The 25563-nt window shown below is 41.1% G+C and overlaps 2 protein-coding genes across 13 annotated transcripts in view; one reads left to right on the top strand and one right to left on the bottom strand.

Moving 5' to 3' along the window:
• The window catches only part of PSIP1 (PC4 and SRSF1 interacting protein 1), a 35228-nt gene extending 14934 nt beyond the window's left edge, over positions 1-20294 (bottom strand). Inside the window, exons 1-9 of one of the 4 annotated variants that reach the window (XM_050716511.1) lie at positions 20275-20294; positions 19739-19905; positions 18671-18747; positions 14698-14836; positions 8844-8960; positions 6103-6210; positions 5709-5771; positions 2318-2432; positions 463-538 (exon numbers count right to left, since the gene is read on the bottom strand). In XM_050716511.1, the coding sequence (XP_050572468.1) occupies positions 463-538; positions 2318-2432; positions 5709-5771; positions 6103-6210; positions 8844-8960; positions 14698-14836; positions 18671-18747; positions 19739-19810 (767 nt within the window). In that variant the 5' untranslated portion in view covers positions 19811-19905; positions 20275-20294. Of the gene's footprint in view, positions 1-462; positions 539-2317; positions 2433-5708; positions 5772-6102; positions 6211-8843; positions 8961-14697; positions 14837-18670; positions 18748-19738; positions 19906-20073; positions 20119-20140; positions 20244-20274 lie in introns of those variants that run through there. The other 3 variants (XM_035569720.2, XM_050716510.1, XM_050716512.1) reach the window with 3 other exon arrangements.
• A 4763-nt stretch (positions 20295-25057) lies between these two features.
• The window catches only part of CCDC171 (coiled-coil domain containing 171), a 168116-nt gene continuing 167610 nt past the window's right edge, over positions 25058-25563 (top strand). For all 9 annotated transcript variants that reach the window (XM_035569709.2, XM_035569708.2, XM_035569707.2 and 6 more), the window contains exon 1: positions 25058-25273. The gene's annotated coding sequence lies outside the window, so the exon portion shown is untranslated. The remainder of the gene's footprint in view (positions 25274-25563) is intronic.

Consider the following 25563-nt stretch of genomic DNA (forward strand, 5'->3'; position numbering starts at 1 on the left):
AAAACTAGAGGCTTGGCACAAGGACAATGGAGGATATGTATGAAATTTAGGTTGCTGACAGTGTTGGAATTCAGTGGTACCATCAGAAGAGAATTTTGAAACAAAATGTAACAAATTGACATTTTCCTTTTGTATGATCTGGCCTTCCTCTTATCAAGTATCTTTTCACAAAGCATGCAGTTACATAAGGATTTTTGCACAGACTTTACTAATGAGGAAGATCTTCTGCCTTGATTTATACAATTGTATACCTTGAGTTATGTAATAGTATTCATATATTATAGTACTATATAATAGTAACTCAAGAGTTAATATAGAACCATAAATAACATCAAAACAAACAGTAACTCATATTGACCACTAGAGGGGAAAAAAACAATCAGGAACTAAATATGAAGTCTTCACATACAGGACAATGTTAACAATGAAGAAGTTTTATATTAGAATAAACAAATAACTCACGGGTCACTCTCGGAAATACAAGGTGTTTTCACCAACTTGGGTCTCCCTCTTGGTTTTGGAATCTTTACTTCAGAAGCTAGTTTTTATACAGAAATAACAGGTTAGTCCACAGCTACCATCTAATTCCTTGTCTCTGAGGAAAGATTCTTACTCAAGAGAAGCTACACTTAAACCAAAATAACTGTTTTCATACAAAATTCAAGTGTTAAGTGAGTACCAGCCTTTAATCAAGATCTCTTTGAAAAAGTAGTGCTATTTCATACTTCGATTGTTTGCTAACCACAGTCTCAAACTACCAATTCTCTCATATTTTCTGCGCTCTGTGCAATTACAATTTGTTTCAAATGTTGCATAACTGATATAAACAAGCCTGAAATCAGAGAACCAGAAACAAGTGTAAAGAAGTCACTTAGTGTCCGCATTTACATGGAGCCTGTTTAGTGCCAGTAGTTTTCAGTACACCATGGAGCTTCCTTAACTTGGTAGCAAACCACTTAAGTTCTACCATCACACCAAGGTATACAGAAAAACTTGGCATTTCCTCAGGTTTGCCATATTGTTGCAAGACAGTATATCTGACAGTATATCTGCCTTCTTGGCACTTAAACCCATCAAACTCTGTCAAACAAAAATACTCAGTGCACTGCATTTACAGCTTTAAACTTGCAGGGTGTGCTTGTCTCACATGTTCACTGTGGTATCAGGAGACATAATACTCAGTGTTTAAATTTCTGTTGGTGTTAGTGTAGAGCACTGTTAAGCAAGAGATGCGTGCATCATATTGACACTAGAAAATGATGCATAGTACATCTTACAATAAGGTATTTTATATAGCTGGCGAAAGCATCTCTTACAGATCCTTTCCTGCTCTTACAGACAGTAGTTAGTGCAAACAAAATACATTTTAAAGACAAAAGCACATACAAATATTACAAATGTACATTTAGTAAATATAATGAAATTGTGGGGGAGACTGTAGATTTAATTTCCTCACAGCTTCCAAGGCAAAGCAACTAAGTCCAGTTAACTGTGGTTGCACTTTCTCTAACTTATTTTCATATTGTCAGCAGATACAGACGAGTATAAAGTATTACCTATCTGTTTCCCAGACTGTATGGTCATACAATGTACTTCACTGCTCCAAGAACTGTTTTCTACTGAAGTAATTAATAACCAATTCAAGAATATCTGCAAGCTTAACACAATGATTCCAACAGATTGGATCATTGCTACCTTCAAAAAAACCAAGCACTACCGGATTTTCAGCAACTGGCTCAAACTATATATTTTTAAATAAAGTAGTTGTATTTTCACTTCACTTGTCTGTCAATCTACACAGATCGTTTTATTGTTTTAAATATTTTTTAAATGAGTCTCTCCTACTCTTTACTTGTTTTTATTGTTCTCTGAGCTCCACCTACAGGCACAATCTCCCCACAGCTCTCTTACTCATGCTTTAAGGATGTTCTAACAACAATTTAACTATTCAATGGTATTCTGTACGTTTTTAAACCTTTGTAGAGCAACAGTGCACACAGAAATCTTACTTCATAGTCTGTAGTTTAGCAGTGATCTATGAAGAATGCTTTTCTGAAGGGGATACTTGTACCCGCCAAAACAATGAGACTTATTCAGAGGACAGAGCGTTAATGCTAACAATTTAAAGCCGTTTATGTCCTAAATCCTTCAGTTTGAGATGTGAGGTATTTTCTCATTACAATCTATTATCAAGGACTATCCTTAGCATAAGAAAATACTTTGCAGTAGTTTAGGTGGAAAGAGACAGTAAAACCTCTCTAATTATATAAAGGTATTTCTGTGGCAGAAAAAAAATAAAACCCTTTTTTAAGGTTACCTGCTGGTCTTCCTCTTTTGGGGCTTACTTTTGGAGACGCTGTCACAGGAGCTGCTGCTGCAACCGCTGCTGTTGCCACTACTGCTGCTTCCTCAGCTTCAGCTTGTTTTTCAGCCTAATTTAAGGAATGCATTATCCAAGTGAAAAACAGTGCACCAACTTCTCAACTGCTTCTCCAAACAAAAGTTTTAAATGTTAGTATTATTATACTATTATATATTATTAATATATCATACTATTGTATTGCTTCTACATATGAAAAAAATCAAATTTAGTAACAGTATATCTTAAAAAGATATCACTTGCTTTACGTGCTCCATACCATGACTACCTCATACAGTAACTTTTCAAATCACTTCAACTATTCATCATTCATCTTCAGAAAAATAAAGCTATCTTGGTACAAGGAAGTAAAAGAATGATTTACAAGAAACCTTAATATCACCGTAACAGCATATCAAAACCAAGTTTTAAGCAGAGAAGTTCATTTTTTGCCCATATACAAATACTAGATGCCATCAAATTCCCTAGCATCTGGCATCACAGCATCTGGCCAGTAGATGGAGCTACTAAGAAGAACACCTGCTCTGTAGCTAATTATCCACAATGGAAAAATTGTACGAGCTGCACTAACCAGACATAATAAACTTAATCCATACAGTCATCTTAGAGGGGTTGGGTTGTAAAGAGATAATTTATGAAAAAGAAAAATGATATGCATCTCCCCACAGAAACATTCCATAAAAGCAGATAAAAAGAACACAGAAAAATTCCAGCTGGAAAAAACATTCACAGAACTTAGTGTAGTGGATACAGGAGCATCAGCTTGGAGCAACAGAAAAGTTAGTGACAAACATATTTATCTTCATATTCTCTTTAGAAACCAGTGATAACAAGCTATTTCGAAAGAATGAGACAAACTTAAATCAAGGCTGATGTAGAGGTACATCTCACATAGATGGACTGTTTAAGTAAGACAGAAAAACAGCTGATAAATTTTATTTTTTTAAACAATTCCAAGATGAGAAAACACCATGTTTCTTTTGAAGGCATGTAAGGAATGCATTCAAAGCCATGTAACTGCATAGGCAACACTTTTCTGGTCTGCAAACATGCACCACATCCCCTGGAATAACTATTCAAGCTCAGGAGCAATACATCCCAAAAAACAGGAAGTCAGGCAAAAATGCCAGGAGGCCTTCATGGATGAACGAGGAGCTCCTGGCCAAACTCAAGCAGAAAAAGGAGGCCTACGGAGGGTGGAAGCAAGGACAGATGACCTAAGAGAAATGTAGAGATGCTGTCTGAGCAGTCAGGGACCAGGTTAGGAAAGCTAAAGCCCAAATGGAATTGTTTCTGGCCAGGTACAAGAAGGGCTTTTTTAAGTAGTCAGTGACAAAAGGAAGACTAGGGAAAACAAAGCCCCTTTGCTGAAGGAAACAGAAGGCCTGGTTACTCAGGACAATGGAAAGGCCCAGGTGTCCAAGATCACAGTCTTTCCCAGCAGGACTGGTCTTCAGGAATCCCAGATTCCAGAGGACAGGCTGAAAGACTGGAGCAAGGAAGATGTACCTCTGGTGGAAGAGGATCAGGTCAGGGAATACTTCAGCAGACTGGACGTTCACCAGTCCACGGTGAATCCTGATGGGATACACCCATGAGTCCTGATGGAGCTGGCAGATGTGACTGGGAGGTCGCTCTACAGTCTTTGCTTGGTCATGGCAACTAGACGTGCCTGAAGCCTGGAGGAAAGCAAACGTCAGTCCTGTCTACAAAAAGGGCAAGCAGCAGGACCAAGAAAACCTCTGCTCCTTCCTTGGGAAGGTGATGGAATAGCTAATCCTGGAAACCATTTCCAGACACATGAAGGAAAAGATCATCAGTAGTAGTCAGGATTCACCAAAAGGAAGTCATGCCTGACCAAACTGGTTACGCTTCTATAATGAAATCACCAGCCTGAAGGACGGGGGTGACAGAGGCCAGCAGATACTGTCTTCCTAGACTTCACTAAGGTCTCACACTGTCCTGCATGAGAGAAGCTGCTGAAGAATGAAAAACGGTATGTTGAAGGATTAGCAGACAGTGAGGTGGATCGAAAAGCAGCTGAACAGCTGGACCCAGAAGGTAGTGAAGCACAAAAAGTTCCATCATCAAGAAGCAGTCCTCTGCTGTGGGTGAGGGAGTGGAGATCATCAAAAGCTACCTGGACATGGTCCTGAGCAACCTGCTCTAGGAGGCCCTGCTTGAGCAGGGGGTTGGACCAGATGGCCTTCAGATGTCCCTTCGCAGCTCAACCATTCGGTGACTCAGCAATGGTCTGCAGTAATGCCAATTTCTGGTTAAACCACCTACCACAAACAGCATGTGCCAAACAAAAAACTGAAGCTGCTAAGTGTGACAAAGAAACCATCTGGGGCCTGAAATGTGTTATGACACTAAGAAAACAATACCAAACAAACCAAAAGACACCACAGCCATAAGATTTGAGTGCGTTATGAAAAAGTACAGAATGAGGTCGCTGTTTTAATGTCACCTGAAAGGCTTCTCTCCCATTTAGAAGCTGATATCAAATATATGCACACTCACAGATACACTGTTAATTCCTTGCTGTTTCAGACTTGGCTTCATTGAATATTATTTTAGATTTATTTTTAAGATTTTTTAATAAAAGTTTCCTTTCCATTATGTTTTCTTTTTAATTGTTTTTGTAGGAATATATAAATGGGTATCTTTCTTTTTCATGAAGCAAATGATATTTAGTATGCTACCTACCTATGGCAAACACACTAAGGTCCACAAGTACACCTCTGCACTCATCCCTGCTGTCAGCACTAACATATCATGTTAAACATCAGGAAATAGTTTCAAATTAAAATTAACCTTTGCCCCACTTTAATCTATTTTCTATTTGGATCAGTGCCGTGATCTAGCTTGCTGTGTGACCACATGAACACTGATGCTGGAGTACACTAAGCTAGCAGCTGGAACTGCTTCTTTCATAAGAACACCAATTTTTCCCAGGTAGAAGAGAGCACAAAAGCACAACCTCACAAAAATGGGCAGTATTTCAGGTGTTGGTTCAATGTGAAGATGATGTTAAACATTTTTTTCAGAGCTTCAAGACAAGTTATTTTATGTTAGTTTTTCTTATTTACACGGTACTATTTGGTAAGAAAAGGGAACTCCCTACTCTACACTGAGTTCAAACAAAATTATGGCTTTTAAAACATTCCCTGAGAGAACTGCCATTCCTGCAAGTCTTCCAGCTATTTAGAAGGGATGGAAGAGTGAAAACAAAACAAAAGTCAAGCAACTTATGCATAATCTGTCACAAAAGAAAGTGATACCAGTATTAACCCATCCAAACATAAATAATTAGCCATACTGTTACCTTTCTTTTTCTTCCTCTTCTAGCAACTTTAGGAATAGATGCATCACTTGTTTTCACCACATCCTGTGTAAATTGAAAATGATGCTGAGTTTTAACAAAGGAAGGAAATTTTATGAAGTGATAGAAATACACTGTTCACCTGATTTTTAATTGAACTCAGACAAGCCAGATTAAAATTCCCTCTCTGCTGAAAGCTTAAATTCCTGTTAATTTCAATGAGAGGTTTTAATCCGCGTCAACAGATACGAAGTTTTACAGCTTAAACTTCAGTCCTGAGACTGTCACACTAGCAGTAACTGTATGTAGCTTCCCAGTACATAAAAACAAATTTTAATTAACTGACATAACATTAAAATGTTCTTTAGTATGCAGGAAAAGATGAGCTTTCACATACTTCTTTACTGTTTCTTTCAGAAGGTACATCATCTTCTTTTGCAGTATCCATCTCCTTTTCGTCTGCTTCCTCTATTGCAGTTAAGCTGCTATCCCTCTTAAAGAGCAACTGCAAACAGAAGCAACAAAGAGTCAATGTATGGAAAAGTACTCAGAAGAAACAAAAGTTAAATGAGCACGTGCTAATAACCATCATGCTGCTTTTCTCTTTTCAGTCTGCCTGTATACACGCTTCTTTTTTTACGTACACATTGAAAGTATAAGGCAGGACCACTTTCAAACATACTGCAGATTGATGTACTCTGGTAACTATGTACTATGATGGAAATTCAAGTCCATTTTGTGTTTATGATAATGTAACTACTTTTTCACTGCATCACCTTTACATGATTATTTCTAAATGTTCATGCCAATATTCAAGATTCAATTGAATCAGCTCAGGCATACAGATGGATTACAGTCACAGACATTTATCGAAGACTATCACTCTATTAAACAAAGACTTCATGTAGTAAACAGACCACAAACAAGTTGTTTAATCACATGAGACAGTAATTAGTGATAAATGGTGTCACCTAACCTGTGCATTTTTCTTTTTTTATACCTTAGAAATACTAATTTTCATTTTACACAAACAGTTAGATTTGAACATCGAGTTTGTAATAAATTACTTGGAAATAATCAACATTTTTCTTGTGGCCGAGGTATGTGCATTTTTCTTTTTCTTCTTTTAAACTTCATTTCATCTTCTCAACTTTAATGCTATTGCTTTGCCCAACTTGCAAGCACCTACTATGAAATTCCCTTTAATAGTAGCTACATGTCTTAAAATTTCAAAATTGAACGAAGCATTGCAGGCAGGGGGCTATCACATAATATTGATAATCACGGCTGTATTATATCACTGAAGGCTTTGTTTTGTTTTTGTTTGCCTTTTCTTTAGGCTGCGACTGTAAGAATAATCACTGTACAATAAAACCACATGAAGTCAGAGTACAATGGTTAGAAGCATATTATAACTACATCAGTATCAATAGCAAAGGAGTAAATCTGCTACAGATGTTGTCTTAAACTGGTAAACTGATTGAGACTCATTACATCCCTTCAAGACATTCCATTCCATTTTGGTGTTCAAAGGGCTACGTATGGTCTTTGTATTTTTCTTTCAGAGAGCTAGGTCAGGACAGCCAGGAAGCACTTTTCAGTGGAAACATGATGACACTGCCATCTCCATTCGCACAAGCTGCTTGCTGCATACACTGACAGTGAAGCAAACTGATGAACCAGTCCAGTACAAGAAAAAATAAATAAATGAAGTTTTCCCTTTGCAGTAGCAAATGCTGGGAGACAAATGCTTTCATCAGCATTGTTCATAGGCAAGAAAGAGGAATAACAGAATTAGTAAACCAGCTATGAGGAAATTACATATTGAAAAGTGTTCCTGAAGAAAAGTTGACAGAACCCAAGTCATGCTGACCTTCCCAACGTGCTGGTACTAAATTAAGAACACTCAAAGCAGCAACAAGTTGGGAGAAATAACTTAAATACCCCCACAGTCTCCAACTCAACACAACAACTTCTGACACTTTTATTTTTAAATGGAAGGTCTTCTTCCTCTTGAAAAACAAGCTCGGAGCTCCTAGACAATCCTCCAGGAGGGATATTCACTATGCATTAAGCATACTGGCAATTCTTCAGTTTCAATGCTAAAGGACAGTCACCTACGCCTACAGTAAAACTACACTAAAGCTTGACAAATAATCAACAGGAAATCTGGCATAATTAAGGCAAGTCTATTCAAGAGTTAGACACTTGTTTTAAGGGCACTGATTGTTTTGTAGTATATTAATTTCCAGAAGTTTGTTAAAAATAAATGAGATGCCATAAACTTATCATTATCACCTGCATCACATTTTTTGTCATTTTAGGATTCTAGTCTCTTTTAAGAAAAAAGGAGATGACAACAACTCTTCCACACTGTATGGAAAATAGAAGACACGTGAACAAAACAAAACATTCAAGAATAGAGAAAGTTCAAAGCAATGTGCTACACTCTGTTATCATTAAGTAAGCAGTAAGCTAGAAAGATTCCCCTCTTACAACACAGACTACGTACAGCAGCAGTAAGCTTGAAAAAATGGTGTTTCAGACAGAAATGCATTGTATAAGTATGAATACAATATGTTTAAGAACATAATTTGTTTCAGAAGATTTCAAGGTATGCACACATTGACTAGGCAAAGAAGATAAACCTTGTCAGTATAATTTACCAATTACTCACAAGACACTTCCCTGACCCTGAATTCAATTGATACAACTATCTTTTTATCCATTATGTATTGCCTTTTGTATCTGTTCACACCACAGTTTGTGGTGTAATTCAAACTGACTCTAATCTGTTCAGGCAAATACACTGAAAAACCCTTTCAGCCCCAAAAGAACTTAATGTTTGTTCTCTTAGGCTTTTCAAGGGAAAATATTGTAACTGAATAGACAGTTGTACCAGATGATGATATTAACGAGTCTTCAAACAGAAGAAGGTAATCTTAAAGTTACACATTGGCAATCATTTTGAATTTAATGTACCTAAGAAATATTAATACATATATTAAGTCTCATAACAACCAAATGCAAAGTAGTTATGACAGAAAAGTACAGTTCAAGTATTTAAATAAAAATTTGACAACACAGGTTTGACTTGAAAGGTTGACAGTAAAACGAAACACGAATTCTGTCACTTACTTTTGGGGGAGCAGCCTTTCTCCTTTTGGCTCCTGATTTTTCTTCACTTCCCTCAGCAGAATCCTGACTGCTTTCTTGAAGAGTTTCTTTGATAGAAGTGCTAACAGATGGATGGGACTTCAATAGAAAAACATGGCAATTGAAATGAAAATCACTTTCTGAACTACAGAATAACTACACCGAGAGGTGTTCTGCCACCTGTAAGTTACTGATGAAAACATCACCCTATGGAATCCTTTATGAGAATCTACAAGAATATCAAAATATATCTATTTCTTTAATTTTCACACTTATCAATTTAAATTGTATTTTCATTATCAAACTTTCAAGTTTTAATGTTATAATGATAATAAAACTACTGCAATGCAAGATTTTTCTCATGAATAGTTAAGAAAAAATGAGGTTTTGGTTAAATATAACTTGCAAGGCTCCTGTCAAGAAACGTTTTTTTAAATGAGCTGTCAATCCTAAGTGAGCAAGAGCCAGCTACCAATTCCTGAAAACACGAGCAGAAAAAAACATAAGGGCTAAAACAAAGTCAAAGACATGGTAATAGACAAGGTAAAGTCAGAATTACTCTCTTCTAAATTCCATTTTGTGGATAGCATTCTCATTCTTGAATATCAGCTCCTTCGAACAAAGCTGGCAGAACTCCTCTTAGTATTTCCCCTTCTGAGGAAGTGGTTTTGGATTTAAGCCCAAGCCACAAGCTCCCTTCTACCCTCTACCTTCCTCACTAGCAGTTACAAGCAACATCTGTGAAGTATAAATACTGCTTTCAGAACATTCCAGCCAGCTCTGGCAGTTGAACAGGAATGGCAGCTCTCAGAAGGACTTATCAAAACAAAATATACTCAATAAAGAGAGAGAAAAATAAAAGGGGGAGTTAATTTCCCTCTACAAATAGCTGACAAGTCTGTCACTTCAATATTATCTTGTAGTCAAAATAAAAGCTTGATTTTGCCAACCTCTCCATGTGACTACCCCCTCTAGCCTTCTGTTCCAAGGCCAGACACAAAATTCCCTCCTCGCACTTAATTTTTAGACTCTGACAAATGAACCATCTTTCCTGCTACTGTCCAGTAATTGTGCTTCATTTAACTCAAAGAATGTTTGTTTTAAGCCAAAAGGTTGTATGTGTATCACATGTAGACATCACCTATGTAAACTGCAATGTATTAGTAGGCTGTAAGGTATTGCCCTACTTCAAAACATCATTGGAAAAAGAGGGCCTCACTTACCAGTTTACTTATGTTACCTTCCCTCTAAATCTCCACAGCCTACCACTACTGCCCTCACCTCCAGGCCCGCTTGCTGCCTGCACTGACCTTCTCTCACAGGCTGTCCTGTCCTGTCCGGGGCGCAGGGGGCGGGTGCAGGGCTGAGGAGCGCTGAGGGGCTGCCCGCAGCTAGCCTCAGCCGGTTTCAGCCGGCTCTGCGCCCAACCCAGAGCATGAGGGCGTGAGGCGCCTCTGTGGGGACGAGGCGCAGGGAGGGGTGCGACAGCTACGGGCAAGAGAGATGCTGAAGGACAGATCGGGTGCCTGATGAGGGCTGGAATGATGACGTGGAAGGAGAGCGAGTACCTGATCAATGACATGATGCCTGCACTGGGCAGGAGGGACACCAGGGAAAAAGAGATGCCAGGGCTGGAGGGATGCTGGGGAAAGAACAGAGGCACAAGAGGCGTCCCCCAAGCCAGGCTCAGAGCCCAGAGGAGCTGCCTGAGTAGGGGCAAGGAGGTACACCTCAGAGGCAACCGCAGCCCACTCAGAGCCACTGAGAAAGAAAGAAGGAGCAGCAAAAGCAAAGTAAATACACCTACATCACCTCACCCCAGGGACTGACTGTAACGTGTGGCAAGGGGACTTGAGACCAGCAAGGGTGGAGCAGAAGCATACAGAGGGAAGGCTGAGGCATTTTTCTCTAACCTGTTTGTCTTTGTTTCTCATTGCATAGATCTGTAACAAAAAGCTTGCGTTAATTGGCTAAATTGTGCAGAATTACCTGACTTGAGAGTGTTTTGTGGCCTGTGACATACCCTTTTTTGATCTCTATTTTTGATCTCTAAGCCCCCCTCCCTCCCATTTTGCCCATTTCAACCACTCTACTACTGTTAATACTAGTTTCCTAAAAACTCCCATAAAACTGCATAGGTAACTATATCAAACTCACATGCTTGCTCTCCTCCCTGGATTAAAATGTCTAGAACCACTACCCTTAAAAAAAGTCAGTTGTTAATTGTGACAGCCACAGAGATTTTGCCTATCACACAGATGAGCATCCTCCTCTTACTACTTGAAGGGAGAATCTGTATGTACTCATTTCTCCAGCTTACAGAATATGATGCTAAAGCAACATCCTCACAAACAGGAGAGCCATCACCTAGTCAAATATCAGGGAACTAACAACAAAATAAAACAAGGTACCTCTGACGTCTCATCTTTGTGAACTGTACATTACCTGCAAAGTATTGAAAAAAAAATAAAGCTCATTTCAGCACATAAGCTGAAAATAAATAAAACTGAAACAAAAAAATATCACACTACAATTTTCTTATTATAGGATAAAGTGGGACATTCTTCCATCATCGCTATGGATCTCTGAGGAACAGTGACATAATACTCCGTTCTGCAAATTAAACACCATAAATGGTATTTTGTGAAAAACAATGGACGACATATGACTCATTTACTTGAAAACATCAAATATTGTCAAAGAAAATCCCTTTAAAGTAGGCCCCTACTGCTGGCTTTATTTCAAATCAAGTAACCCTTATTCTGCCCGTTTTACATTCAAATTTCTTTTACAGAATACAGCTATTTGAAGGTGTTCTCCTTCTGCAACAACAAGAATTGCCTGCATGTAAAAATATGAGCTCACTGAATCCTATGGGCTTGATTTTCTCCAAGTAAAGCTTGCTTTTAAGAATGGATAACAAAGGGAAAGCTATCAAAACAAAATGCTTTCTAAAACTGAGGTGAAAATTCAGAGGAAAATTTCATAAATCATAGAATATCCTGAGTTGGAATAGTAGGCTCAGTGCAGTGACAACTGCCCTGGGGAGCCTGTCCCAGTACCCGACCACCTTCCGGGTGCAGAACCTTTCCCTAACACCCAGCCTGACCCTCCCCTGTCCCAGCTCCATGCCGTTCCCTCGGGTCCTGTTGCTGTCCCCAGAGAGCAGAGCTCAGCGCCTGCCCCTCCGCTCCCCTCGTGAGGGAGCTGCAGGCCGCTGTGAGGCCTCCCCTCAGCCTGCTCTGCTCTGGGCTGAACAAACCAAGGGACCTCAGCCACTCCTCATACATCTTGCCCTCTAGGCCCTTCACCATCTTTGGATGCTTTCTAATAATTTTATTTGCTTCTTACACTGTGGTGCCCAAACTGCACTTACTCAACATGAGGCCACACCAGCACAGAGCAGAGCAGGACAGTCCATTCCCTCGACCGGCTAGCAATGTTGTGCCTGATGCACCCCAGGGTACCGTTGTCCCTCCTGGCTGCCAGGGCACACTGCTGGCTCATGTTCAACTTGTTGTCGACCAGAACCCCCAGATCCCTTTCTGTGGGGCTGTTCCCCAACCTCTTGTCACCCCAGACTGTGTGTACAGCCAGGGTTGCCATGTCTCAGGTGCAGAATCTGGCACTTGCTCTTGTTGAATTTCATGCAGTTGGTGATTGTCCAGCCCTCTCATTTGTCAACAACATCTCTCTGCAAAGCCTCTTTACCCTCAGGGGACTAAACGACTCCTCCCAATTTAGTGTCATCAGCCATCTTAACTAGCATACCTTTCAGTCCTGGTTCCAAGTCATTTATGAAAACGTTAATGAGAGGTGGCCCTAAAGTGGAGCCCTGGACAACCCCACCAGTGACTGGCCACCAGCCTGATGTAACCCCACTTACAAAACATTTTGAGCCATTATTTACTACATTCATAGCATCATAGAATGGCTTGGGTTGGAAGGGACCTTAAAGATCATCTAGTTCCAACTCCCCTGCCATACGCACGGATGCCACCCACTAGATGAGGTTTGCCAGGGCCCCGTCCAGCCTGGCCTTGAATTCCTTCATTCATTCTGTAAAATTGAATATATGTAAGCAAATTAGTCACTATGGCCCTGTAATCCATTTACTTTAACAGTTAAGACATCCCCAAGAACAGTTTCTTCTTTCAGTATTTTTAAAGTTCACTTATAGGAACAGAATTTCAATACTATTTGTGGAAAGATTGTTTGTTTTTAAACATTTTTTTCCTGTTTGTTTTTAAATGTTTTTTCATGTTTATTTTTAAAGATGGGATTTTTTGTTGTTGTTTTCATAAAAAGTAATAGTGGCAAAAAAAAAAAAAAAAAACAATCCAGTGGCTCTAGACAGAACCTGACCAGTTCACACAGACAGCCTATTAAGGAGCTGTTACAGAAGCTGGACTGAAGTGTTTGAATGATACTGAAAAGGTCTAATGGACTTTTCCCATAGCAAAGTTGCTAGACTAAGAAACTAGTCTGTATACAGCTGTTGGCAATGTTTTATCTGCCTCCCATGGGAAAAGTATTTAGGAATGCCTGAGATGTTAAGAAGGCAACTCAAAGTACTGCTTAGCTGAAGTTATTGATCCCCACTATGAAACAAAACACTGGAAGACCTTGCTCTTGGTGGTTGTTTATACCCAGATTTTCAGGTTGTTAGAACTGACTGATAACATAAAACTAAGCTATGGTTCACAACTTCCTCAGCCACCCAGGCAGAACCTCTCCTAAGCCGGCACAAAGAAAACAGCAGAAGGTCTAACAACTCATTTTTCAGTAGCAGAAAAAAGAAACAACTGTCTTTTATTAATACAGTGCTTCTCACTGTTATAAGGGGATTAGCATCCGGAGGCAGAAAAAGTGTACGTCCAGAGTACAACCTCTTTTCTGCTGACTCTTGCTCAGATTAACTCTTGATCCATCCTTCGAACTAGAGATGCAGTAACTTGGGATATCTTTAGGAGCAGGAATTAACTGGTGCAGAAATGGCAGTCTGGCATGTCATGTAGGAGCAGAAAAAAAAAATACAGACACCAATTGTTTTTTTATTATTACTGCAATAATGTCTAGAGGCCCCAGTAAGTGATCAGGGCCCACTATATGTACCAAAACCAAGAAGCTATAGAATGTTCAGAGAAGAAGACAGACAAAAATGATAAAGACATTTTTTTTTCTTTTAAGAAGTTTGTGCCTTTTTATAGGTAGAGCTGCTTAGCTCCAGTTTAAGCTTGGGACATTTACCAAGAGGGTAAGAAACAAAGAACTACTGACAAAAGAAAACTTAAGAGAGTCACATGACAGAGGGGCAAAAAGCAAGAATCACATTATTTCCAGCCACTACAATGAAAATACTGTGTACTACAAAAGCATGCAATGAAATCTTACAAAGGTATTTGTGGAGGAAACCACTTGGGCTTAGATGACAGGAAGAAGTAAAATGACAGATTGCTGATGACTGAGTAAAAACTGATAAAAAACACAATTTTTTTTTTTTTTAAGTACAACTGTATGGTTCTGAATATGACTTGGTGTGTGCTGTGATGGAGCAACATTGTAAAAAATATGTTCAACTTTCAATAGTGATAGACTTGTGCTGTCAACATGATTCTTCATGAGCTTACTATAGAAAAATAAAGTTTCCATTTACATGAAAGAAAAGTCTCTCATGCTACTAAAACTAGAGATAAATTAAAAAAAAACACAAAACACAGTGTAACCTGCAACTGAGTGTCATCAATGATTCTTTATCCTAGAGCAGTAAATATTCATTGCCTTTTTTTCCCCCAACAGCATAGTAACAAGCAGTTGCAGACTCTGCATAACTTACCTGCTGATGAGAGAATTTCACTCTGGGATTATTGTCAATTTCCCACAAGCCTTCATTAAAGCCCTTTCTTTTATTTGGTTTTCCATATTTCTCTTTATTTTCAGAGTAAGGGAATATGTCCTTTGGTCCCAAAAACGCCCTTCAGAAGAGAAAGAAAAAGTTACCAGGAAAAAAACTACTCACATTTTAAATATTTTTTTTTCAAAGGAGAAATAAGCATCAAATATCATTAAGAAACACAACTCAGCATTAGCAGACAACCAGTTCTGTTACATAAGCAACTTTAGTTTTCCCAATTTAACCTTCAACAGCCCATGTTTTCCATTACTACCACCACATACATGGCCCCTCTCCTTCCTAAGGTGCTGAGTGTTCAGGCAAGAAACAGACAACGCTTCTTAACAGATGGCGGAAGACAACGAAGTACTGTGAACCAGAACAACTAAAAATTTGTTATCCTGTGAATGAACAGAAAGAACATATGCTTTCTTTAGAAAGACAGGATTAAGTGTTAAGAATAAAGAATTCTTATATCCTGACTACATAATACAAGAGAACAACAGAAAAGAAAAAGGAGAAGTGGTTCCAAACTAACAAAGAAAATGTTTTGAAGTTACTAAATTAGAAACAATGTAGCTAAAAGACAAAATTCAAGAAGAATCTTAAGTGTATCAGGCATGAAAAACAACACTGGAAGGCAGTGACTACCCACACCTGAATGTATTTGACTGCCCAGGTCCTTAAGAATGCTGTGTAATTCAGCATTAATTCAGTAACTTTTCAGTTTATGAAGATAAAACTTCATCACTTTATTTACTGAATTTAACAAAAACTTAAAGCATTTCCTTAAGGTTCTTCCTCAATCCTATTCTTGGGGAAGTAAATATTGCAGCTTACATTTATTTTTTTATATTTAATTTACTCTCTTAGAAGAGGTCTTCAGATAGGTTGTGCATCTTTTTCACACAGACTGACAACATCCCTGCACAGCACTACCCCTACTGTAATCTGTGTAACTAAACCTATCAGCCTAGCTTTTCATGTATGTCAAAGTCACAGTATCCACACTACTGTTTTCTCTAAGCTAGACTTAGGAGAACGGGGCAACAAATTCATGAGGACAAGTATTCTGGTTTATGCTGAAGAACATCAAAGCCTATATAGTTCCTGCTCTACTCCCAGTACTTTTCAAGTTAGAACTTCACTGCAGCAATCCATACGCTGCTAAAACAAAGATGCCACTTTGAGTTTCATTCTTATTTTTGCTATGTCTAGACGCAACTGTCTGACGTGAGACTCAATCTGAAAAGTTGCAGGTACTTGCTTTCTGAAGTAATGGCTCATGGAAAGTGATATAGATACTTCTAATCCCCACTCTCCTATTTTCTTCATCATCTTTCAAAAGACCTAATAGAGACCTACGCCCTACTACACCGAAAGACAACATGTTATCATCTAGAAAGCTTAAGCATCTCCTGCTCCAGCAGTAGAACACTTACCTACGTGCACAAAGCATTACGTAAACCACTGAGAGATTAGACTGCGAATTACCTGGCCCTTTTCAAGGGATGGTTATAGTCAGTTCAGCCACCATGGGAAACACACATCTGCAAAGCCGCCCTAACCAAAAAAGAAATACTGGGGAGAGAGACAGATGGAAACTGGACGGGACAAAAATAGGAAGCATTGCCTCCTTTCTTCCCTATCCCCTGAGCAGAAGTGTTTGTCCAAGGTTTGTATGGCTTTACCATACGTATTGCTCAAGCTTTGAAAAAACATCAGGAACTCTCAGCCATGAAGAAGAGGTCATGTAGCATACTGGGCTGGTGTATTTAAAACCCCATGCGCCAAAAATGAACGAGAAAACTTAGTGTAGAGACATTACCCTAAGACACAGGTTCTAGAAACTACTTTTCATTGTGGCCTTCTGCAACGATGTCATATACTAGCACAATGGATCCAAATAAAGCTTTCATTAAAATAACATCTATATTTTTACTCTTTTAGAATGCTGCTACATTAAGACAAAGACAGAAATAAAGGAATGTCACCCAAATCCCCAAAGCCTATTGTAAGAAGCAAATACCTGTTCACTGAACACAGATAGTAACGCATCATTGTTACTCACAGTTATATGCTGTAAGCAACAATAAGTATGATTGAAAAGCAGGAGAGTTTCACTTGTTACCACTCTAAGGAGCATTACATAAATTACATGTTTAAAGAACAAGACAGCTGGGTCACTGCAAAGTACAGGATGCTCCTGTACTTTGCAGGCTGTATGTGAAACTGATGCAGAAGTTTCTCCTATATTCTATGAATCTCTGAAAGGCAGTAATCCTGAAACTACAGCCTGCAAAACAAAAAACGAGACTGCAGTAAAACTTTACTAGGAGTGTCAATGAGTGAAGAACAGATATTTCAAATTTACCCATGCAAATGAGCAAGAAAAAAAAAATCCAAAGTCAAGCATGAGTTAGGAACTTAATTTAAGTTTAAAATGCACCACAATGCTTAAAATTTGCAAAGGTATTTCTCATCCTTTAGGTAAGGAGTTATTTCTTTCTCCCTTATATTCAACTTGTGCCTGTAAACTTACATACAACTACACAAAACCCAAAACCCAAGTTTAAACCAGAATGACATACATCAAAGGGGAAAAACTAAGCACTATTATATTTTTAACTGCCAAAATATTCTGGGAAAAAAATAAAAAATAAAGATAACCAAGTGTACTGTTTAACCTTACCATTAGGAGAAGTGTATCATTAAGTGTAGGGACAATATGCAAACTTGAACTGAATTCCACAATTCTCTTCACCCACAAAAACACACTCATGCTAAAAATAAACCAATAACTGATCCATTGGCAAGATCAATTGAAAGATGGTATATAAGCCAAGCACACAAAAAGCTTTCTCATTGGGAAACTATTTCTCAAAAAAAAAAAAAAGTAGTAAAAAGTAATCCCCCAAAGGGTAGAGGATGCTTGCTTTTTAATTCGACAAGCACTGGATATTCTCTTAACGTGAATTATTTTAAAAACATATGCAAAATAACAGATTAAAGAGATGTCAATAAATATTTAACGAGAGGAAGATAAAACAAAGTCTTCCCACAAAATGCAAGTAACTGAGTACTTTTTTATACATAACTTCTATTTGTGACCTGCTTATATGCCAATTGCCATCTTATTAAGAAAAAACAGAGGGGAAAAAAATGAATTGTTTTTTTAAAATAAATGAGGCAACAAAGGCAGCACTAAATTTGAAGTCTTAGATATACTCGCTAGAACAAATTCATACTATAAAGTAACATGAGAATTTTAACACGACAGAACTACATAGAAAGCAGTATGTCAGCAAGGAAAGTTAGCAGCGGAAATACCCTCAAAAGAAGTTTATGAGTGCAAAATGCTAGCATCATTGAAAGTACCTAAAGACAGATGCTTTGCAGAATAACAGGTATAGAACAGCACCTTCTAATTTTTCTCTCAAAATCTTACAAAAAAACAAGACCCATGCCCCCAGACATCTCGGAAGGGAGGGGGTGGGGACAACTAATGCAGGATAATTAAACTATTTCTCAATTTTTTCCTATTTCATTGTTCTCAGCAATATTTCACTTTCTTTAACAATGTTTTTTTGAAAATTTTGACTATATACAAAGCTTAATTAAAGTCCGTTACAGAAGAAAGAAAAACTCACCACTCATATCACTTTGGGTAGGATTTGTTTTTCTACTGGCATGGAAAACGGACATGGTATAGTCACAGTCTACCATTTCCATTTCCTTGAATAGCTTAAGCAAGTATGAAAGTAACATGTCTTGACAAAAGACATTAATTCAGGAGATGACACGCTACTGAACAGCATAGTTTTAAAACACACAATTTTCAGGTAAGTCATTAAGTTCCTATTACAGCATGCTAATGGAATAAAAAAAGCACGTCTCTTAAATATGAAGAACTTACGTCTCGTGGGTGCCAAAAAAGAATATAGGCATTTTGTTTGCAGGAGGCTTTACTGCTCCATCAGGAACTTCATCCACCTAAGGAAAACAAAGACCACAACTGAAATCAAGTAACAGTTAATAACAGTCTAAAGGGAAACATCTATAACTGATAAAATCATGAAAAAAATGCTACAGAGAAGTAAAGCAGGTCTCAAAGATACAATGTTAAAAATAAAACCGATTAAACAACAGGATTATCAACAATAGGAAATGAAAACAGTTCTTGCGTTACAGCAATATAGGACATTGTTTTTTAAAAGGAGGTACATGATGGGCTGCAGGTAGAAGCTTGACTTGATTCCATCCAAAAAACCATCTCTCCTTCACCATAAGCCACAATGCACTTTCTCCCCTTATGCTGAACTGATAACTTGTCCAAGGCCAGATGTCAAGTACTAAGAAAACAGTCACTACATTTAACAATAAAACAAAACAAAAAAGCAAACTAACACTCTTGATGCAGCCTCTTTGCTAAATAGTGCATAGTTAGTCTTTTAGCTACGTTTACACAGCCGTTAAATGCCTGAATGCAATCACAGAACTTGCCATGGCACTTCCAAGGGAGGAGTGGGAACAGAAGAAAGAAATGACTGGACAACTTATCGCTTGCACTCAGCTTCTTCTACATGAAAAGCTACAGGGATGCCTGACTTTAATAGCAAGCAGTAACGCTGCCCTAAGTTCGTATTTTCCTTTGCCAAAAGGGAGCAGTTATTTGGGAGCCGTGTTTTTGTACAACCAGGTCCTCGCACAGCCCCAGCCTTTGTTACGCTACCACGCAGCGGTCTGAAAACAGCAGCGCTGCTGAAAGCCAAGTTATGCAAATGAGGACAGCGAGCCAGGGAGGAGAGGGCTACTGATTTCAGGAGAACGGGCTGGATTCAAGGAGAGGCGCGAGGCAACGGCAAAGCGAAGCGGGGGACCCGCGGGGCCACTTGGGAGCCGCTTCCCCGGGTCAGCTCGGCACGCTGCAGGTGCTGGGCAGCGGCACGGCGGGAGGGCGAGGAGGAAGGAGCGGGAGCCTTACCCTGGCCGGCCAGTGCGGATAACCTTTCATCTTGGCGAAGATGAGGTCTCCGGGCTTGAAATCGCGGCTCATGGCTTCTCGACGTGCGCGACGCGGACGGGGCCGAAGGGAGGGCTCTGCGCTTCCAACCCCCTCCGCCGGGACGCCGCCAGCTACGCGAGGTGCCGCTGCCGGGGGAAGCACACACCGGGTCGGGTCGGGTCGGTCAGCGCGGCACCCTCAGGGCCTCACGGCTCCCACCGCAGGCCCCGCGCCCCCGCCCCACTCCCAACGGCCGCCCCACTCCCTGAATGGCCGCCCCGCGCTCCCCGCCGTCTCCGGCCCGCCCGCGGCACCTCGGCCCCGCCGCCCCTCTCCGCCCCCCGCCGTCCCCGCCGTGCTATGTCCCGGCCCGCCGCCCACCTCCGCCTTTAGCCGCCGCCGCCGCGCGCCCTCCTCCCGCCGTGCCGGGCGCTACCACGTGGCGGCGGGCGGCGGGGGGGGGACCGCCGCGGGCACGGCCGAGGAGGGGCGGCCGGGATCCTCCCGCCCCGCACCTTCGGGGGACGCGGCGGGGGGACGCCGGGCGGCAGAGCCGGTGCGGGCGGGGAGCGGGCCAACGGGTTCGGTTCGGCCCGGCCCCCCCGGCCCGGCGAGTGGCGCCTTCCACCGCCCGCGGGGCGGGGGCGCGGAGGAGGCGGGGCGGGGGGGGGGCGGTGCTGCCTTGCTGCCGCCCTCCCGCCGCTGGCAGCGGCCGTTGGCGGCGCTGAGGGAGCCGGCGCGGAGCGCGGTCGGGGCTGCGTCGCCGCCCGGAGCCGAGCTGGTGCTGGCTGCCCCAGCCCTCCCCTTTGTTCCGCTTTCAAGCCCTGTTAAGGCACGCTCCCCTTCTACACCTCGCAGCCCTTACTCCTGCCAGTCGCCAGGCTGCTGCTGTTCCCCACGTGCTCCTAACCTCGTTTATTCTCTTAACTTCTGGGTTTCCCCCCGCGTTCACCAACTGATGCCCTTGGTTTCAGTCTCTGCTGTCTGAAGGTCTTACAGCTTAGTGGTCACAACTCTTTTTTTTTTTTTTTTTTTTTTTTCTTTCTTTTAAATCTGGACTAGTGTTCAGGCTGTGCCCCTTGTTCTCTTCTTATCTACTCCGGCTTGTTTACCTGACAGTACCAAAACCGCCCCTCTCGTACCGTTTCACCCCCTCCTGAAGCAGCTTATTCAACAGCTTCTGTCCCCCTGCCTGTCCTGCCTGTCCTATTGGATCTGGTGCTTCTCCTGCTGCACTGAAAATCACCAAGCCCGCCAGCTCAGGTGTGGTTCTGACCCTTCCCCGTGGTCCCACACAGCAAGTGCAGTGTTTGTGCTAGCACTGTGGCCAAACCCAGGAAGAAGAGGTGTAAGGAAGAGGCGTAGCACACAAAGTTACTTCTTACTCCTCGCGTAATTACATTATCTGACGCTGGCAGATGAAACCATGCAGTGCTTGAGCAGCCATCCTCACTATGGGGCATCGTTCACAAGTGTCATGGGCCAGATTTCTGTCGTCTCTCCTCTGTGGCACTGGTGTAGAAGGAGGCATCCTTGTAAGAAGAAACAGCATACTGGTGTTAGTTTCGATACTGAAACTGAAGTCAGACCCAAAACACCCACTTCAGTTGCCACAGAGAAAGTCCTGTTTTGTTCTAGGCTCCCTTGTCCTTTTAAGCAAAAAAAAAGTAATTTGTAAATGTTAACTCTTCACACATTTGTGACAGAAGTTGTTTAAAAAATAAGACTAAGGTAGATTGTATATCTGGACTTGTTTAGCAGAAGGTACCAGTTTGACCAGTAGAAAACTGTCACTGCATTGGTAGTTACAGAACTCTTCGTTTTGGTGCATCGAGTCATTCCAATTTCAGCAGTAGATAAAGTTTCCTAATTTTTCATAAATGTGACAGTGTTGAGTACTGGGAAAAACAAACGAACAAACAAACAAAAACATATACTAATATTTTGCTAGGCAGGAATTGACAATCTGCAGGGCTTCCCTTAGCTAAATCGTTACTCTATTTAGTCATATGATTACATTTGTCTTCCATATCAGATTAAATAAGTTTGTATTTTAGTTTTGAAGCAGTGCTTTCGGAATCTCTTGAGGACATTCCAATTTTCTCAGCCTTTGGAAACATTCTTTTGAATCTGCTATTTCTCAGGAACCAGAAGCCTTGCATTTAATTCAGTGGAGGGCTTCTGAAAAAGTTTTGATTTTTCCTAATTAAGGAAGCAATTCAAGATTACTTGGTTTTATCAAAAAGTAGGGTGTTCTTCAGAAGATGCTAATGAGACTAATACATTTTTAAAAGGTAAAGAATACAAAGTTAAATATGATTTAAAGAATGAAAAAATAAAATTGTTTGAACAAGTTATATTTTGCGTGTGATCAGGCTCATTTGTACATTAAGTAAAGAGACTAAAGACAAACTGTTCAAATATGGACTAAAGTGTTAAGTAAACAGAAGACTGTAGACAAACTGTTCAAATATAGACTAACATGGAACGAAAAGACGTGTACGTTGCAATGCAGACACTGTGCTCAGAAGACAGTAGCAGGTCATACTGATGCTATTAAGCTTTAAGAAGGGTAGCATCACCAATTTTTAGCAAATGGTTTCATTTTGAATGACAGAATCTGCAGAGCCAGACCTGCCAGCTGGTGTTAAAGTAAGAGGTCAGTGCACTGATAGGCAGCAAGCTATCACAAGCTGTGGCAACTTTTTCACAGGTGAAAAAACAAAAACAAACAAACAAAAACATTCTTCTTGTGAGGAGTTGCATTTCTTGAGCTTGTCTGTTTGAAACAGTATTTCCAACTGATTTCCTGCAGGTGTGGGTTAGCTTGCTCTGCAAAACAGCAGGCTGTCATCCTGTCTGCAAGTGAAGCAGTTGGTTGTGCTCTGCTAAGGTGAGAACCATACAGACGTAACAGGTTTTCACCTTCTTTTTCCAGAACTTCAAGTGCTGCTTCTATACACATTGTGAATACGTCTCTCTAAAGAATCTATTTCACACATAAAAGTTAACATTGAATTCAATGTCTAATACAGTTTTGTTGCTATCTTCCTGAAAAACAAACAAACAAACAAAAAAATATTTATCCTGAGTATCCACAGGTTGTAGACTGAAATATTCCTTAAAGAGTGAAGAAACTTCTAAAGCATTTTATGTGGGAGATGAATTTTTCAGTAGTCGAGGACGGAGGGATGTTTTCTTTGCTACATGCATAAGTCAGTACTGTTTTGTCTAATGTGCCTTATGAATCAAGGTCAAAAAAAAAGTTGTGCATTCTTTTGGGCAGATAAAGTAATTGCTTATTGGTTCTATATCTGGGAAGATTTTATGGTTAGAAAACCTGTGAGAATTTGTACACATGATCTGAAGTCTCTCCAATTCCTTCCATGTTATCCTGTAATTTATATTCCTTTAGTATTCTATGCATTTTCCATCTGCTTCAATTTTCAAGTACCATCAGACGACAGCAGAGGAGTCCTCAATCACTACCATGTTTTTGATCAGCAAGGAAATTCTGTTATTAAAATAATTGTAACATAATGATTCTTTTTACTGTTATAGACCTGGACAAAGAACTTCATTGGCTTGTTTACAAGACAAATCAACCACATAATGCACATGTACAAAAAAACACAGCTAAAACCAGATTACACAGATCAGATCACAACCTAGAGATCAAGTTTTGAGACCTCTTGGGGGGTGTGAAATAATATGGAGCTTTTTGTCTCTTGCAATTTAAACTTCAGTCTATGCTGAAGGATATTAGTATCAGCTTAATATTTCACCATGCATCTTAGGAAATCTCAGCCCGAAGTGACATTTCTGCAGTTAAAAGTGACAGGAAACAACTGTGGGTAAAAGTCATAGGGGACCTCAACTACTGTGACAGTACTTGTGATAATGAAGTAAATGATGTCGACCTGTAATCCAAAGCAATTAGCTGTACTTTGAATTCAGTATGAGTGTTTTCCTGAGTGAGGACCAACTGCAGTGCTGTGGTTAATATAAGCTGATTTTGACTTCATAGATAACTGTCCTTAGTGTAATTTCTGTCCTGTTGGGGAATTCCAAGTAGAAAAAAGAATAAACGATTTTATGTTTGCTTATGTATTTATTTAATAAATGTAATATATTTATATACATATAACAAATATCATATTTTCATTTCAATCACTAATAGTATTTCCCGAGAGATTTTTGAAGCTACATAATCCGAAACCTTTAGATTCAAAAGACTGAGTTAAGGAAAAGATTAAGACTCGACTCTGTTTGCTTCCACTTGTTGCATCCAGACTAAACAGTGGCACCAAATCTGGAGACGGAGCTGCCAGACCAAACGCCGCCGAGAAAGCCTCAGATGAGATGATGCAACACAGCTCCCCTTAGTGTTAAGAGGACGGTATTTACCTACGCCACAGGACAGCGCAGGCGGGCAGATGGGATCATTTCTGCGCATCCAGTGCTGAACATGGCACCCATACAAACTCTGTGGGGCTTGCTGGACGCTCGTATACCCAGCCTTCACGCGCACCTAAGCTGGTAATTAGGGCCAGCTTCGATTACAGTTAAATTAAGTGATCCCTTCTGTAATGATAACTGAGTTGTTCACAGAAGATTTTTGTTTTCTGTGTTTTTAATATGTGCCCATTCTGTGCCCTGTCTGTCAGGATATTGAGCCTCTTCAGTGACCTGCCTGGACTGTGACAGTGGCAGCCCGGATTGTGCATTCTCAGATAACCTGCCCGTATCTGGGCTGGGAATTTGCTGAGATTAACCTGGCCGCTTGTGGATCATGCATTCCCTCAGATCTCCCTGTAATCATAATTACGGGTGATACATCGTAATGCGTTTTTTCTTCAGGTGCAGATGAGCCTTAAGAGACTGTCTGCCCAATGTTTTGCCGAGCATGGCTGGTGACAGCTGTGATGTGCCCTTGCTGAGGCACACTCTCCGTAAAGGACCCAGGTTTCTCGGGGCCTGCAGAAGTTCGTCACAGGAATAGGAAAATAACACATTTCCGACTACTTGCTACCAGAGCCTCAACGTGCATCTGCTTATGACGTTAGCGGCACTTATTGAACACTTTGATGCAGTTTTAACTCTCTTCAGCCCGTGGCAGGATTTCCAGAAGAAGACGGTGCCTGCTCTTCTGGCACGCCTTGGGTGGGCTGTCGGCCCCCACCCCCCCACCCCCGCGGCTCCGCTCCCCTTCAGACCCTGACCGGGCCCCCCCCGCCGCCGGCCGAGGCGGGAGCCCGCGGCGGGCGCCCCCGTCCCGCCCCGCGCATGCGCGGCGTCTCCGTGACGCGCCGCGGCCGCGTCTTCCCCGCTGGGCCCTAACGACCGAGCGGCACAGCCGGCAGCCCGGAGGTGCGGCGGGACGGGAGCGGGTGGGGTATGCAGCGGTGCCCCATCGCTGCCCCCATCGGGTATCGCCGCTCGCCCGCGGGGTATCGTGGCCGCCCGGCGGTAGCCCAGCGTCGAGGCAGAGCTTCCCGGCACCGTCGGCTCTCGGTGAGCTGCGCTTCGGGCTCCCCCCCCCCCCCCTCCCCCCATTTTATTTTTTTCCTTCCCCACCCTGGAGGCGGTGTGCCTCGGCGTGTACCGTGGTGTCTGGCTGTAATTAACGGAAGGAACCCCTAAATCAGTTCGCTAGAAGTAAATGCTCTCTTATTAATACAATCTATGTTATCAACATGCTATTTATACTGATTTTTTTTTTCCCTGTCACAAATACCGAATTAAAAAGTTTCCTCTAAAGGTGATGGGGGCTGTAGCTTAATGCTCCTCCTTTCTACCCTCAT

The sequence above is a fragment of the Cygnus atratus genome, chromosome Z (assembly GCF_013377495.2).
Source record: "Cygnus atratus isolate AKBS03 ecotype Queensland, Australia chromosome Z, CAtr_DNAZoo_HiC_assembly, whole genome shotgun sequence".
Classification (NCBI taxonomy): Eukaryota; Metazoa; Chordata; class Aves; order Anseriformes; family Anatidae; genus Cygnus; species Cygnus atratus.